The 16,756-nt window shown below is 42.2% G+C and overlaps 1 protein-coding gene across 2 annotated transcripts in view; it reads right to left on the bottom strand.

The window, feature by feature from the left end:
* The window catches only part of LOC118401225 (nuclear receptor ROR-alpha A-like), a 268,749-nt gene that overhangs the window by 86,782 nt on the left and 165,211 nt on the right, over positions 1-16,756 (bottom strand). For both annotated transcript variants that reach the window (XM_035798563.2, XM_052474939.1), the window contains one exon: positions 1,994-2,023. In XM_035798563.2, the coding sequence (XP_035654456.1) occupies positions 1,994-2,023 (30 nt within the window). The remainder of the gene's footprint in view (positions 1-1,993; positions 2,024-16,756) is intronic.

The following is a 16,756-nucleotide window of genomic DNA, read 5'->3' as shown; positions in this document are numbered from 1 at the left end:
GGGACCACCGAGTGCTGAAGCACATAGCGTGTAAAAAATGTCTGTCCTCAGTTGCAACACTCATTACAGAGTTAAAAATTGCCACTGGAAGCAACGTCAGCACAATAACTGTTCATTTGGAGCTTTATGAAATGGGTTTCCATGGCTGAGCAGCCGCACAAAAGCCTAAGATCACCATGCACAATGCCAAGTGACGCCTGGAGTGGTGTAAAGCTCGCCGCCATTGGACTCTGGAGCAGTGGAAATGCGTTCTCTGAAGTGATGAATTAACGCTTCATCTGGCAAATCTGGGTTTGGCGGGTGCCAGGAAAACGCTAAGTGCCCGAATGCATAATGCCTACTGTAAAGTTTGGTGGAGGAGGAATAATGGACTGGGGCTGTTTTTCATGTTTCCAGCTAGGCCCAATAGTTTCAGTGAAGGGAAATCTGTAGCATACAATGACATTCTGGACGATTCTGTGATTCCAACTTTGTGGCAGCAGTTTGGGAAAGGCCCTTTCCTGTTTCAGCCTGACACTGTCATGCACAAAGCGAGGTCCATACAGAAATGATTTGTCGAGATCAGTGTGGAAGACCTTTACTGGCCTGCACAGAGCCCTGACCTTAACCCCATCAAACACCTGTGGGATGAATTCGAACACCGACTGCGAGCCAGGCTTAAACGCCCAACATCAGTGCCCGACCTCACTAATGCTCTGTATGGACGTGTGGCTGAATGGAAGCAAGTCCACGCAGCAATGTTCCACCATCTAGTGGAAAGCCTTATTGCAGCAAAGGGGGGTCCAACCACATATTAATGCCAATGATTTTGGAATGAGAGGTTCGGCGATAAGGGGTCCACATACTTTTGGTCATGTAGTGTGGCACCAAAAAAGTGTCTACAACCCTTTTTGGGGCTATATTTTTAAGGTTCTTTATAGAAACTATATGACGATTTAGATCTATAAAGAACCTTTCACAATCTCAAATGTTCTTTGTAGAATGATTCAGTTTTTTGAAATTCTGATTTAATAGCCATATTAAAATTCCATAGGTTTTATTGTGGTGTTTATTAACAAGTTGAATCAGGTTTGATGGCTCTAGAACAGATGGGGATCCCTGAGGAGAGAATTAAGAACTACTGATTTAGAAAACCGTTCTAAATTGACACAAGGCCATATGTGAGTCTTTCATGAGACAACTTCACTGGTCATAGTCATATATATAATGTTTAATAGCATAACACAACAGATTAGTTCAACTGGAATGACACTCTCACTCACAGTTGCACAGAAAGAGCTGTGAGCAAACCACGCCCCAACATATTTGAATGACTCGCCGCCCCTACATTTTAATTATTGCTAAAAGAGGAAAGACACCTTTTTTGAACTGCAAAGAACTATTGCAGGGCTTAAAGGGTTCTTTGGGTCACTATGGTTCCACATAAAACAATCACTCTTCTCAAAGAACGCTTGACAAACCCTCATCTTTGTTTTTTCAGTTGCAAGCATTGCAGAGAACAAAGAGGAGCTTCAGCAAACTGTCTGGCTGGGATATCAGTGCATGATTTCAAACAGTCATATGACTGCATATAATTTCAATTTCCTCTCTGGCGTTATTAAAATATTCTCTCCAGTTCTACACACAGATAGGGAATAATGAAGAATAGCAATAATGAAAAAAAGTTGAGTTGAGAAAATGTGAAAGTATAAGGTTATGTTGCTGTTGGAGGTCAATGTGTGATGTGAGAACGGTATTCCGAGTACACACAGTAGGCCTACTATAGTAACAGTAGTAATACAAAACACAACATTCATTTAATCTTCTTTTCATCCTAAGTATAAGGTCTATTGCAGTGTGTGATTTTAAAATGTGGTTTTATAAAAGTAGGCAAGTTATGTTGTTGTATTAAATTATAATCATGCAATAATGTCGGTTAATGTACATATTGTTATGCGTTTTGGTATTAATTTCAAACAAGTTTAATACATGTTTCCAAATGGTTTGTACTCACAGGTATGTGTCTTCTTTGTTACTGAAATACCTGAAAAACAGAGAGAAACAGATTTATTAAAACTTCCATTAAATCTGTAAATTAAGGACAGTCATACAATATCCCCAGGCCTAACTTAACCCCTTTGCGCACCATGACTGTGTTGCTATGTGACTGGGCTGCTGTGGCCCTGTAGTGCTCCTGTCTGTCTCTCGGCTAGATCACAGAGGTCACAGAGGACCCATGTAGGCTCAGCGCAGCGGTGTGACTGGCTCTTCGACTGAAAAACACATTGGAACAACCCTGGCAAGGTGGCTCCAACCCCACAGACAACAGCATCCAGATAGCGAAAATTCATACAAAAACAAACCAAGTCCGGAATACAAATCTGCACAAACATGGTAATGCCCCCACGTGTGACCTCACAAGGCCTATAGTCTGTACATGAGTAATTATTTTCCCCAGAGCGGGAAACGGCAGCACTGTAACCTCACTGTGAGTCAGACCTGTGTTCTGAGGGTGAGGCGGAGCAGGAGAAGGAGCGCGACTGGCAGTCCTCAGCTTTCCCCCCTTCGGGTGTCAACTCATCTGATGAGCCTCCCTGGTCTAATGCCCTGGGAGCCCGACGCGGGCCATCGCACAGCCAACCATGGGCCCCAGTGGGTCCGGATGCTCATGCTTTGCAGGGTGAGAGCACACTAATAGATCCCACATGTCATGCGGAAGCAATGGCACATTTTTCTCCAGCTTGCAGCTGAAACTCAGGGGATGACGGGCTGACATGATTCAATAATTCTTGTTGGGGGAAAAAAGAGCGACTGGCAGGAGATAACAATGTTTCAGACACATTTGAGGGGAAAGAGGGGGGAAACAAATAAGCCTGTCAGCTTTCTGTACACAGAAACACATCTGATATCAGGTCCAAGGAGCTGAAAGAGAGAGGGGAAACTATAGTGGGCGAGATGATGACCTTGTTGGACTGTGAGTCACACGCTTTGAACCTAAAACGGTTCTACGGCTGTCCACATAGGAACCCTTTTGGGTTCCAGGTAAAATCCTTTCCATAGAGGGTTCTACATGGAACCCAAAAGAGTTATACCTGGAACCAAAAATGGTTATCCTATGGGGACAGCCGAAGAGCCCTTTTGGAACCCTTTTTCCCCTAAGAGTGCAGGACTAACTAGCGTGGGATCATAGCGTGTGATCAGTCACGATTCATGATATTATCTAGAGAAATAACCATGTTTTACCATTTCAAAAAGCAAAGTACTACAGGAGACTGCATTTCGTTCCCTTCACCCTTAAGGCTGAAAGTGATTAAAAAACTGGACCTGACGTTGTGAATGTAATTTAATTAGTTTCTATTGTCATGTTTGGATGATTTCAATAGCTCTTAACGAGCTGCACAGTTTGACATGTTGTTGTATTGTATGTGTAATGGAATATCCTTTTTAGAGTGACCAGGACAAATCTGTCTGTTGGGCTGTCCGCTTATCACGATACAATATTATAACCATACTTAGGTGCTGATAAGATATGTATTGCAAATCTCATGATTCTACTGTATATGTATTGTGATTTTATTGCGTTTCGATTTTCCAAACATATTGCTCACCATATGTCTGCTGCAGAGGGACAAGGGAGAGCTGTGAGAAAACGAGTTTTGATCAGTCATGGAAATAAAAGTGGTGAGAACAAATTGTCTCCCTATTTAAAAGGAAGATGAGGAACACGCTATGATGGAACAATACTTGAGTTTTGGTGCTGGTACAGCCAACTTGCGCGAAAATAATATTGCGAAATATTGTCAAAAATAATATCCCGATATGTAACTACATCCATTTTTCCCCCACATCACTTCTTATCAGATGGGATAATGTCTGTGTCCTGTTGTTTCGAAGACATTTAGGAATGTGGTAATTAGTATCTGGGTGTGATGTCCTTTCTTTTGTTTTCGCAAGAAAACTGCAAATGAATGTTAATTTAGGTTGGGGGGGGAGTTTCTGTTTTTTCATGTATAAAATGTCTGAGTATCCTTTGGTTCATCAATGTCTTGTCTGCAAACTCCAGCGTAAAAACACTTTCTCTCTAAGAGATGATTCTGAACTGAAGACACGTGTAACCACTTTTTGCGGATAGAAATTGACTCCGTCTTATTTTGAAATGTATTCCATGAACACTCCTATTTTGGAAGTGTTAATTCATTCGTGACTAAAAAAATCAATTAATTTATTTGAGTAAATGCATTCCTTATTTATAAAGTAACTATTTGTTTGACTATATGTTCGTAATATTATATTTGTAAATCCTAAATTGTACAGTCATTTACACTACACATAATAATAGGAATGGTGAGGCAATACTATATCTGGCTAGACCCACAAGAGACACTTCAGACGTATTGCTTTTATTCATATGGAGTCAAATTGATAAATCTAGTTTATTATTCAACATAATTTTAACTCAACTACAAAACAGCCACCTAGGGGCCAGGGCTCTGTGATCAGGCTCACGGCCAAACACTGTCTGTCCAACTGTGACATTGCGCAAGGTTAAAAAACGGTAATCCTCCTGTAGTATCTCAGTCAAATAACAGGGTATTCAGTGTGGCAGTCAGTCTTAGCCTCATAGGCCATGTGGGAGTGGTGGAGTCAACGCTCTGTGTTAATGGATGTGTTGGGCAGAAAAAACCTTGTTTGTTGAAAGGTTAGAGGACTTAGAACTCTAACGCCATGTAAGGAACCTCTCTGGTTTCATGTTGTGGAAATAGAGTATCAGGACTGCATATCAAAATGGCAGCTATTTATTGGCTTCTCTTCAGATCTTAGAAACTGTATTATAGACACATAAAACAGACATTCTGACATTGGCACAATCCGGCTCTGGTTATTGTTTAGATATAGGATTCTAAGGCATGAGTTGTACTCCAGATATTTTACTGAAGACGCACAAAACAATTGGTAGAAAAAGCAGGGCTAATTCCAATTCTGCCCAATATGTCACACTATTAGCTTGCTGTTCCACAGAACTAGGAAATACAGTACCAGTCAAAAGTTTGGACACACCTACTTATTCCATGGTTTTTCTTTATTTTTACTATTTTCAACAACAACAACAAAAAGTGTTAAACAAACCAGAATGTATTTTATATTTGAGATTCTTCAAAGTCAACCAGCTTCATGAGGTAGGCACCTGGAATGCATTTCAATTAACAGGTGTGCATTCTTAAAAGTTAATTTGTGGAATTTCTTTCCTTCTTAATGCAATTGAGACAATCAGTTAAGTTGTAAAAAGGTAGGGGTGGTATACAGAAGATAGCCCTATTTGGTAAAAGACCAAGTCCATATTATGGCAAGAACAGCTCAAATAAGCAAAGAGGAACTACAGTCCATCGTTACTTTAAGACATGAAGGTCAGGCAACCTGGAACATTTCAAGTTTCTTCAAGTGCAGTCGTAAAAACCATCAAGCGCTTTGATGAAACTGGCACTCATGACGATCGCCACAGGAAAGGAAGACCCAGAGTTACCTCTGATACAGAGGAAAAATTAATTAGAGTTACCTGCAACTCAGATTTCAGCCCAAATAAATGCTTCACAGAGTTCAAGTAACAGACACATGTTCTGAGGAGACTGTGTGAATCAGGCCTTCATGGTCGAATTTCTGCAAAGAAATCACTACTAAAGGACACCAATAAGAATAAGAGACATGCTTGGGCAAAAAGAAACACAAGCAATGGACATTAGACAGGTGGAAATCTGTCCTTTGGTCCGATGAGCCCAAATTTGAGATTTTTGGTTCCAACAGCCATGTCTTTGTGAGACGCAGAGTAGAATATCGCAGCAAGTGTGGTTCCCACCGTGAAGCATGGAGGAGCACGTGATATGGTGTGGGGTGCTTTCCTGGTGACAATGTCTGTGATTTATTTAGAATTCAAGGACACTAACCAGCATGGCTACCACACCTCCAGGCTGTGTAAGGGCTATTTGACCAAGAAGGAGAGTGATGGAGTGCTCCACAATCACCAGACCTCAACCCAACTGAGATGGTTTGGAATGAGTTGGACCGCAGAGTGAAGGAAAAGCAGCCGACAAGTGCTCAGCATATGTGAGAACTCCTTCAAGACTGTTGGAAAAGCATTCCTCGTGAAGCTGGTTGAGAGAATGCCAAGAGTGTGCAAAGCTGCAATCAAGACAAAGGGTGGCTACTTTGAAGAATCTAAAATATGAAATATATTTTGATTTGTTTAACACTTTTTTGGTTACTACATGATTCCATCAGAATAATTCCTAGTGTTGATGTCTTCACTATTATCATACAATATAGAAAATAGTAAAATAAAGAAAAACCCTTGAATGAGTAGGTGTGTCCAAACTTTTGACTGGTACTGTATATCTCAACATGTTGTTTCCTGCAGAAAAGGCAATGGGATGAGAAAGAATCTACATAATTAACATGGTGTACCCAATGATAAGGGAATATAATAGTGATGCTCCAGAGCAGTGTTGATAATAGCGAACGGTGAGAGCCACATGACATCTGTGTGTACCCAACAGTTTACCACAAAGCCACAAGGATTGAAAAGAGACACACTCTGATGCGCTAAACAAGACCAAACTAAGAAGGTCCATATTTTGTGCTCTTTCTGTTACTAATTTTCTTATTATGTCTCCCTGTATCCCTCTGCACTGCACTGTGTATTAGCCCTGTGTATCTGAATCCTGTTGGCCCAGTCCTATCAGCTATTTGTCTCCCATCCTCCCCACGTCACGAACAGCCATTCTGTCAATGTCACTTAGAGATAAGAAAACTCATCGTTACACCAAAAATGTACTTAGACATAAAGGAGGAAATCATTACTGTCAACAGAGCTAAAGGCTCCATGGCAGGGGAGGGGAGGAGAGGAGAGGAAGATGTGCACAGTTAGCCCACTTCCTCCTCTATGTGTTATTCAGAGACCTCTGATTGGAGGTGGCACAGGGTAGGGGCCGGGGAGCCAATATGTGAGTCAGGCTGTGGGAAGGGGAGGGGGAGGGTGGGCTTGGCTCTGGTGTTTTGGGCAGAAACAACCTCTGTGTCAATATGGTATGTCTACTCCACTGGAGGGCAGGTTCAGAGGTCACTTTGTCGGTGATTCTCTCCTTGACAGACAGGCGATCTAACATAAACAAGCTTGCCGTTACTAGACCATAGTAGAGTGTACACAAGTCTATGGCCATTCATTTGTCCCTTTAGCCAAACATTTTGATAATGTTATACATTAAACTTCCCTCATTTGACTACTGAGCTAATTAATATTTCTAGTAGAGATTACAATTTGTCACAATGGAAGGAGGGGATGGCTGTCACCTTGAAACTTTTGATCATTCTGATTCTACCTCACAGTGGTAAACATTCACAGCACACATTCTCTCCAGTCTCTTCTCATGAGAATTGCCACCTTGTCAGATCAGAAAGGAGTAGGTGTGCAGACGGCTGGAGGTTAACCTCCACTACATCTATCTGCAGGGGGCACACATCCTGTAAACATGCCACTGAGACATAAGGGGAGCGGGCCGGGGAGCGGGCTGGGGTGTGGGCTGGGGCCAGGCCAAGCAGCCGAGTGGTGCTTCTTCGGCGAAGACTGCAGCTCAAAGTGACAGCGCTGTAATGAAGTCTGAGGCGTGCGGCAGGCCATACGTCATAATTCCAAGTTCCTTAAAGCCTGACAGGGAATGATTATCATGGATGGTTATTGTCACCCTCCCTCCCTGGGAGACACCGTTGCATTCAGGGGTTGTTGCACCGTGACATTCAAAGTTACAGTCTCCTTCATATAATGGAGCTGTCCTCTCAGCGCGCTAATGGGAGCGATCCATTTAACCTGTGCCAGAAACACACAGACGAGGAAGTTCCTAATGCGAAGCTCCTCCCGCGGGGACGTCACACTCTCGCCCTGGCTGCTCCCTGCCTTCCTGCTGCTTGATTCATTGACTGGCGCTCCTCACTTATCCTCATTCACTGCTCAGTCTGGGGAGACAGGGAGGCCCACTTCCTCCAGTCCACTTCCCGCTTCGCTCTGCTTGGCACTCCAACGTTCTACGCCCAATGCGCACAAGGACACGGCCAGCACAGACCAGACCAGAGCAGCACAGCAGCCCCAGCTACAGGAGGCCTCACACACTTGTGCCTGGTAGCGAATAGTGAGGTTCTCCTGAAATCATGGGCTATTGAACCCAAGTAGTCAGAGCCCATCAGTGTCCATTATTAGGGCCATCTTTTCTCTGATAGACATTGGAACTGTAAATACAATTCACTTTCAGAGTAATTTACATCCAAAGCTTCATGTGACACAAAGAAAAGAGTACAATACACTATATTGAGTGCCATATGAAATAAATTATATAGTGCACTTTAGCTGGCTGTACTAAGAGTGAGGAGAGAAGTAAATGTTACAAGAAAGGTTCCCAATACAATAAGTACTCACATACACAATATACGGTAAGATGAATTGAGGAGCTAACTCAGCTTCATACACAGTCACTCCAATAAGTGTCCCTTCTGTAGTGACACACTTAGCCTTATTATACTAGTAAAAACTATAAATGCAAAAATGTAATGATTAAAAAAGCATAATGGTTCTAATCAGCTGCCCCCTAATATACTAAAACACTTAATCCATGGAGAGGCCAACTCTCTGGGGAGGCGTAGGAGAAAAATTACTTCTCTGTCTCCAGGCACTGTTATTTCTGGTCATTTCTAATTGGTTTTAACTAAAAGCAACCACTCAGAGGGCTCCACAGGTTACTCCTATGCATCACTATGGAATTATCTACAAATAGAAGATTTACATCCAAATTAGTTTTAGAGGACACCACAATTGTCTTTCAAGAGAAGAGAGGAGAAAGATGGAGAAAAAAAACAATCATATTAATCAATTTATCTCTCTATATATTTTTATATAAGCCTGGATATCTAAAATGATCAGAATGGCTCAATGATTACCAGATAGAGCCCTTGTTGACCACAAGGGCTATCTTGCAGACTCTTCCCTCCCTACAGTATATTTTCCAAACTCCTGCACGCTTCTCCCCCTGTGCAGTTCTGCTTTATTGGGCCTGTGAGTCTCCAGGTGAGCCCTCAATGCGGTGTGTGCGGAGCTGTGTGGTGGCTCGTGAATTATACATGGTGGCAGAGGAATAGACGTGGCCCAGGAGGGCTGCGGGAACAGCAGGCATGGCTAGGAGGCAGATTGAATACTCTGACGGAATTTTAATTGTACCGCAGGGAGCTGAGCGATAAGCGCTATTGTTATTGGTGAGATGCCGCAGCCCAGGTTCACTCAGCTGAGTGCTTGAACAAATGGTGAGAGCCACAAACATTCACGTAACGGTGCTGCAATGCTCCCGGCCTTAACGAGGGATCGCATTGCCTTTTGTAAGAGGCCATCGTGAGGAGGAAGGTTCATAACAACAACGTAATATTCATATTTACAATGATACTAAATAATCTGTCAATCTTTAACACCATAGCTTACTGCCAAGTGTTGTTTCCTAACACTCTCAGAAGACCAATGAAGGTGAGCCGATTTCAGAAAAAGTGTGGTCTGAAAAATTATAAATAATTAACAACTTCCTTTTCATTCAGAAAAAAAAAAGTCTGTAATTCGGTAAAAAGCCAAACGACAGTGTTTCTGCTGCTCCTGATCCTCCATGGCAGTCTACTCCTCTGCAACCCTTTGAGAGCTGGTCCCTGGGGGCCGGTAGACACAGGAATCCCCTCTGTGCTGGTCAAAATGAGGCCAGGGGCACAGTACAGGCCTCTGTGTGTGTGTGGACTCTGAGCGGGCGATTCCTAGCTCTCAGTAATCTCCCTGTGATCCAGCCTGAACCACACATGAAACCCAATACCCTCTCAGCCTGAACCATAAATACAGCCCATCCAGACCAACCTGATTCTCTGTACTGTAGTGACCTGTACTATACTGTACAACACAGCATGCACTGACCACTACTGGGTGTGCTCAAAGGCTCACACAAACAACACACAGTTATATATATAATATATATATATATATATACAGTGGGGAGAAAAAGTATTTGATACACTGCCGATTTTGCAGGTTTTCCTACTTACAAAGCATGTAGAGGTCTGTAATTTTTATCATAGGTACACTTCAACTGTGAGGGAATGAATCTAAAACAAAATCCAGAAAATCACATTGTATTATTTTTAAGTAATTAATTTGAATTTTTTTCTAATTTTCATCAAAGGTACACTTCAACTATGACAGACAAAATGAGAGAAAACAATCCAGAAAATCACATTGTAGGATTTTTCATGAATTCATTTGCAAATTATGTTGGAAAATAAGTATTTGGTCACCTACAAACAAGCAAGATTTCTGGCTCTCACAGACCTGTAACTTCTTCTTTAAGAGGCTCCTCTGTCCTCCACTCGTTACCTGTATGAATGGCACTTGTTTGAACTTGTTATCAGTATAAAACACACCTCTCCACAACCTCAAACAGTCACACTCCAAACTCCACTATGGCCAAGACCAAAGAGCTGTCGAAGGACACCAGAAACAAAATTGTAGACCTTCACCAGGCTGGGAAGACTGAATCTGCAATAGGTAAGCAGCTTGGTTTGAAGAAATCAACTGTGGGAGCAATTATTAGGAAATGGAAGACATACAAGACCACTGATAATCTCCCTCGATCTGGGGCTCCACGCAAGATCTCACCCCGTGGGGGCAAAATGATCACAAGAACGGTGAGCAAAAATCCAAGAACCACACGGGGGAACCTAGTGAATGACCTGCAGAGAGCTGGGACCAAAGTAACAAAGCCTACCATCAGTAACACACTACGCCGCCAGGGACACAAATCCCGCAGTGCCAGACATGTCCCCCTGCTTAAGCCAGTACATGTCCAGGCCCGTCTGAAGTTTGCTAGAGAGCATTTGGATGATCCAGAAGAAGATTGGGAGAATGTCATATGGTCAGATGAAACCAAAATATAACATTTTGGTAAAAACTCAACTTGTCGTGTTTGGAGGACAAAGAATGCTGAGTTGCATCCAAAGAACACGATACCTACTGTGAAGCATGGGGGTGGAAACTTCATGCTTGGGGGCTGTTTTCCTGCAAAGGGACCTGGGCTACTGATCAAGGAAAGAATGAATGGGGCCATGTATCGTGAGATTTTGAGTGAAAACCTCCTTCCATCAGCAAGGGCATTGAAGTTGAAACATGGCTGGGGCTTTCAGCATGACAATGTTCCCAAACACACCGCCCGGGCAACGAAGGATTGGCTTCATAAGAAGCATTTCAAGGTCCTGGAGTGGCCTAGCCAGTCTCCAGATCTCAACCCCATAGAAAGTCTTTGGAGGGAGTTGAAAGTCCGTGTTGCCCAGAAACAGCCCCAAAACATCACTGCTCTAGAGGAGATATGCATGGAGGAATGGGCCAAAATACCAGAAACAGTGTGTGAAAACCTTGTGGAGACTTGCAGAAAACGTTTGACCTCTGTCATTGCCAACAAAGGGTATAAAACAAAGTATTGAGATAACAAAAGTTTATTGACCAAATACTTAATTTCCACCATTATTTGCAAATAAATTAATTAAAAATTCGACAATGTGATTTTCTGGATTTCTTTTTCTCATTTTGTCTGTAATAATTGAAGTGTACCTATGATGAAAATTACAGGCCTCTCTCATCTTTTTAAGTGGGAGAACTTGCACAATTGGTAAAGTTGGCTGACTAAATACTTTTTTGCCCCACTGTATATATACAGTATATATATATGCAGTCTACATTTTTGTAATTTAGCAGATGCTCTCCAGAGTGACTTTATTGAACTAGGCAAGCGCTACTATATTGTAGTGAGTGTATACATTTTCATTTGTACTGTTCACCCACGGGAATCAAACCCGCAACCCTTGCTTTGCAAGTGCTATGTTCTACCAACTGAGCCACACGGGACCCTAGTAGCATGGACAATGCTGTTGTGGTTTCCTGTAGAGATGTCTATGTGGTGAGACATCCTTAGTGCTGCACATGCACAACAACAGCAGAGCACACAGAGAAGAACATAGCAGAGCTTTGAAAGGGTTGATCTGAAAGCTTCATCACCTTTAGTTAGTTATTTTTCTAGGCGTACTGAATTGGTTAGCCCAAGAGAGCACATTGCAAAAAATGATCTAATATTACCAGTGTTACATAATTGAGAGATATAATTAACTCTAGTATTATGAATATATATGTGTATAATTGCATTCAGCTTTACATTGCTACCTGTGTAGGTCTCAGTTAATTCTGAATTAGAATTCATAAGGTCTTATCCTCAGGGAATAGTTGGGTTGTCTGGCTCTCAGCTTGAACCTGGGAATTCTTCCTTCTCTAACATTCCTGAGGTGATGCAGGCATGAATTTTTTAGAATGTTGACTTCTTTGAGGTGAGAGCAGGAGGAGATTGGCTGTAGCAAGTAGTGTTTGCCCTTTGCTCTCTTCACTTTTCTGGCCACCATTCACTTCCATCCTCCCGACAATCTCAAGGTCTTCCTATGCTAGGTATTCACGTGAAAAGGCTGAAGAAATGACTGTACTGTGCGTGTTTCTCAGAAAGGAAGTACATTCAAGCAGGAATTCATTTTCTGAACCCAGGTCAGAGGTCATCGCCTCCAACCCTCAGACTGAGTAATGAAATTCAGCTTCCACTGTAATGTCCAGTTCTGCTCTGGCTGTTCTAACTGACTGTTGGTAAACATTTGAGATAAGCCATATCATTAGATAGATAAAAACATACATGTATTACTGTAATGTCTGTTTGACATGGAAATTATTAGAAACATTGCGAGGAAGAACATTGATGAACTATGTACGTACTCCAGAATCCATAAAATAATAATAAAATAATAATATACATATATATATATATATATATAACATTAATATATTTAAATATATTCAGTACCAGTCAAAAGTTGGAAGTTTTTCTTAATTTTCACTATTTTCTACATTGTATAATAATAGTGAAGACATCAAAACTATGAAGTAACACATATGGATAGTAACCAAAAAAGTGTTAAACAAAACAAAATATATTTTAGAGTCTTCAAAGTAGACGTAGAAGCTTTGCACACTCTTGGCCTTCTCTCAACCAGCTTCACCTGGAATGCTTTTCCAACAGTCTTGAAGGAGTTCCCACATATGCTGAGCACTTTTGGCTGGTTTTACTTCACTCTGCGGTCCAACTCTAATAACTCTAATGAATTTATGCTCTGTAGCAGAGGTAACTCTGGGTCTTCCTTTCCTGTGGCGGTCCTCATGAGAGCCAGTTTCATCATAGTGCTTGATGGTTTTTGCGACTGCACTTGAAGAAACTTTCAAAGTTCTTAAAATTTTCCAGATTGACTGAATTTTCTTCAAGTGCAGTCGCAAAAAACATCAAGCACTATGATGAAACTGGCTCTCATGAGGACCACCACAGGAAAGGAACACCCAGAGTTACCTCTGCTGCAGAGGATACGTTCATTAGCGTTACCTGCCTCAGAAATTGAGAGTTCAAGTAACAGACACATCTCAACATCAACTGTTCAGAGGAGACTGCATGAATCAGATCTTCATGGTCGATTTGCTGCAAAGAAGCCACTACTAAAGGACAGCAACAAGAATAGGAGTCTTGGTGCAAGAAACACGAGCAATGAACATTAGACGGATGGAAATCTGTCCTTTGGTCTGAGTGAGAAGCCAAGTAGGTGTACGGATGATCTCCGCACGTGTGGTTCCCACCGTGAAGCATGGAGGAGGTGTGATGGGGAAAATAAGTATTTGGTCAATAACAAAAGTGTATCTCAATACTTTGTTATGTACCCTTTGTTGGCAATGACAAAGGTCAAACGTTTTCTGTAAGTCTTCACAAGTTTTTCACACACTGTTGCTGGTATTTTGGCCCATTCCTCCATGCAGATCTCCTCTAGAGCAGTGATGTTTTGGGGCTGATGCTGGGCAACCCCTGCCAGTTTGCTACTTTAAAAATAATATACTGTATAGCAGGATAAAAATCCTTCAGCAACAGGAGATGTGGATTATAATTAATATTCATTTTTGTAGGGCTGATAAATCTTTCGTAAGGGAAAATCAAGTCTGAAATGTCAAATTGGAAATTACAAACTTTTTTGTAATTGAACCCTTTTTGAATTTCAAATACACTACCATTTTAAATGTCCTGCATTGCAGGAAAGTTATCCTACAGCCGGGTGATCAAATTAAGATCCTACATCTGTAACACTATTGTAAATAACATGCTGGTAGTGTGGTGCTCATCAGACTGACCTGTCCCAATCCTGATAGGAATCTAGTCTTTGGACTTCTCAGCTATCACATTTAACCTTTTACTGCAGTGGGCTAAATCAGGGTCTTGGTAGTCTTAAACAAATCTACTTCCAAACAAAAGTATACACCTCACACACATGGTTATGGGCTTAAAAAAAGAAGACTTTCAATTTTGAGTTTGAATCTCTATATTACACTTTATATACCTCACAGAAGACTGAAATATGACAAAATGGTTTTTACATAGAATCACTGGATTTGTCAGTTTAAAAAAAAAAAAAACATTGATTCACTATGAAATGTTGACAAATATTAATAGCATTCCACCGATGAAGCCGCAAGAGGGGGATTTGGTCATTTGACTGCAGGAAAGGGCTTCAGTACCATGTTTCATCTTCATACACCTCATGACCAAAATTATGTGGACACCTGCTCGTCAAACATCTCATTCCAAAATCATGAGTATTATTATGGAGTTGGTCCCCCCTTTGCTGCAATAGCAGCCTCCACTCTTCCGGGAAGGCTTTCCACTAGATGTTGGAACATTACTGCGAGGACTTTTCCCATTCAGCCACAAGAGCATTAGAGAGGTCACACACTGATGTTGGGTGATTAGGCCTGGCACGGCGTTCCAAATCCTCCCAAAGGTGGGGATTTGGGGTTGAGGTCAGGGCTCTGTGCAGGCCAGTCAAGTTCTTCACCACCGATCTCAGAAAATCATTTCTGTATGGACCTCACTTTGTGCACGGGGGCATTGTCATGCTGAAACAGGAAAGGGCCTTCCCCAAACTGTTGCCACAAAGTTGGAAGCACAGAATCGTCTAGAATGTAATTGTATGCTGTAGCGTTAAGATTTCCCTTCACTGGAACTAAGGGGCCTAGCCCACACAAACAGCCCTAGACTATTATTCCTCCTCCACCAAACTTTAGAGTCGGCATTATGCATTGGGGCAGGTAGAATTCTCCTGGCATCTGCCAAACCCAGATTCGTCGGTCAGATTGTCACAGGCTGTAGCGTTATTCATCACTCCAGAGAACGCGTTTCCACTGCTCCAGAGTCCAATGGCAGGGCACTTTACACCAGTCCAGCCGAAGCTGTCATTGTGCTTGGTGATCTTAGGCTTGTGTGCAGCTGCTCGTCTATGGAAACCCATTTCATGAAGCTCCCAACGAACATTTATTGTCCTGACACTGCTTCCAGAGACAGTTTAGAACCCGGTAGTGAGTGTTGCAACCGAGGACAGATGATTGTCACGAGCTACGCGCTTCAGCACTCGACGGTCTGGTTCTGTGAGCTTGTGTGGCCTACCACTGATTAACAAGCAGTTAAAAGACTGGTCCAGTGGGTACCTATGTCAAAATGGTACATTAAGGAGGCAAAGAAAACCACTGAAGAATTTTTAAATCGACATACATTTCATACTATCACTCTCATCTAGGGTAGATCATGTGGAGTACTCTGATCAAATATCTGTAGGCACTGTTGAGTCCATTGCAAATCTTCTTGTTACTTGTTAATCTTCTTGTGTCCTCCCAGGTCTTAGATGAGTGGACTGAAGGGTGTGCTGATAAGGACTTGGCTGTAATTGTTCAGAAGGGAGAGAGCTGCAGCCCCGTTAGGACTGGTCATAGTGCTGGCCAATAATGCAAACTAGCCCTCTGAATCCTCCCATGTAATAACACATCCTGGGAGATGAATTACATGTCTGTCAATCCTCTAATTAAGATCATGCTCTTTCTTACTGTACTCTCTGTTGCTTAAAACAGGGAGAGGCTGCAGCGTGAGGGATGTCAGAAGGTTTGTGAGTAGCATTTGAGGGAAAGAGAAAAAGAGAGAGAGACAGAGAGAGAGAGAAATACAGCAGAAGGAAGCTGACTGCACTGGCTGCTACAGCAAATCACTACCGTCATGGCTGGCACTTAGTGCGCCATCTATTTTTCATGTAAAGTATTTCGTCATTAAAACCTGTGCGCTCTGCAAGCCCTCCATGCGCCACCCAGATCAAAGGTAGTAATATTAGCAGGGAGTTCATCACAGGAGCCACTCTTCCATTTCCAGGCAACAGAGCTGTGCTTAAAGCACACATATCCTGTAATTACACACATATGTGATAAGGGGACAGCTTGGGAGATGGACTATGATTAATAGAACACAGATCACAGTTCCCCCTCTGTTTTTCAAAGCTAACACAACAGAGGACTTTACACATGAGTACTGTATAAACCATCCACAGGAGATAAAGAGCTGGATGGAAGACTGAATACATATTTTAACACTGCTACAGTAGAGGTGGAGTGTTGCTTTAGTGTGCTGCCTCTTCTCCATGTAAATCTAACATGCTGAGACATGGTGCCTGCCTCCTTACTGTGAGGAGAAGTAGAAGGGAAGTGAGCCTCCTTCCGATGGTGTAATCAACGGAATGGGCTGTGTTTATTTATTTATTTGTCCCATTGACTCCTAAGTAA

The sequence above is a fragment of the Oncorhynchus keta genome, chromosome 22 (assembly GCF_023373465.1).
Source record: "Oncorhynchus keta strain PuntledgeMale-10-30-2019 chromosome 22, Oket_V2, whole genome shotgun sequence".
NCBI lineage: Eukaryota > Metazoa > Chordata > Actinopteri > Salmoniformes > Salmonidae > Oncorhynchus > Oncorhynchus keta.
The sequence above is the reverse complement of the archived record's forward strand: the minus strand, read 5'-3'. Positions and strand labels throughout refer to the sequence as shown.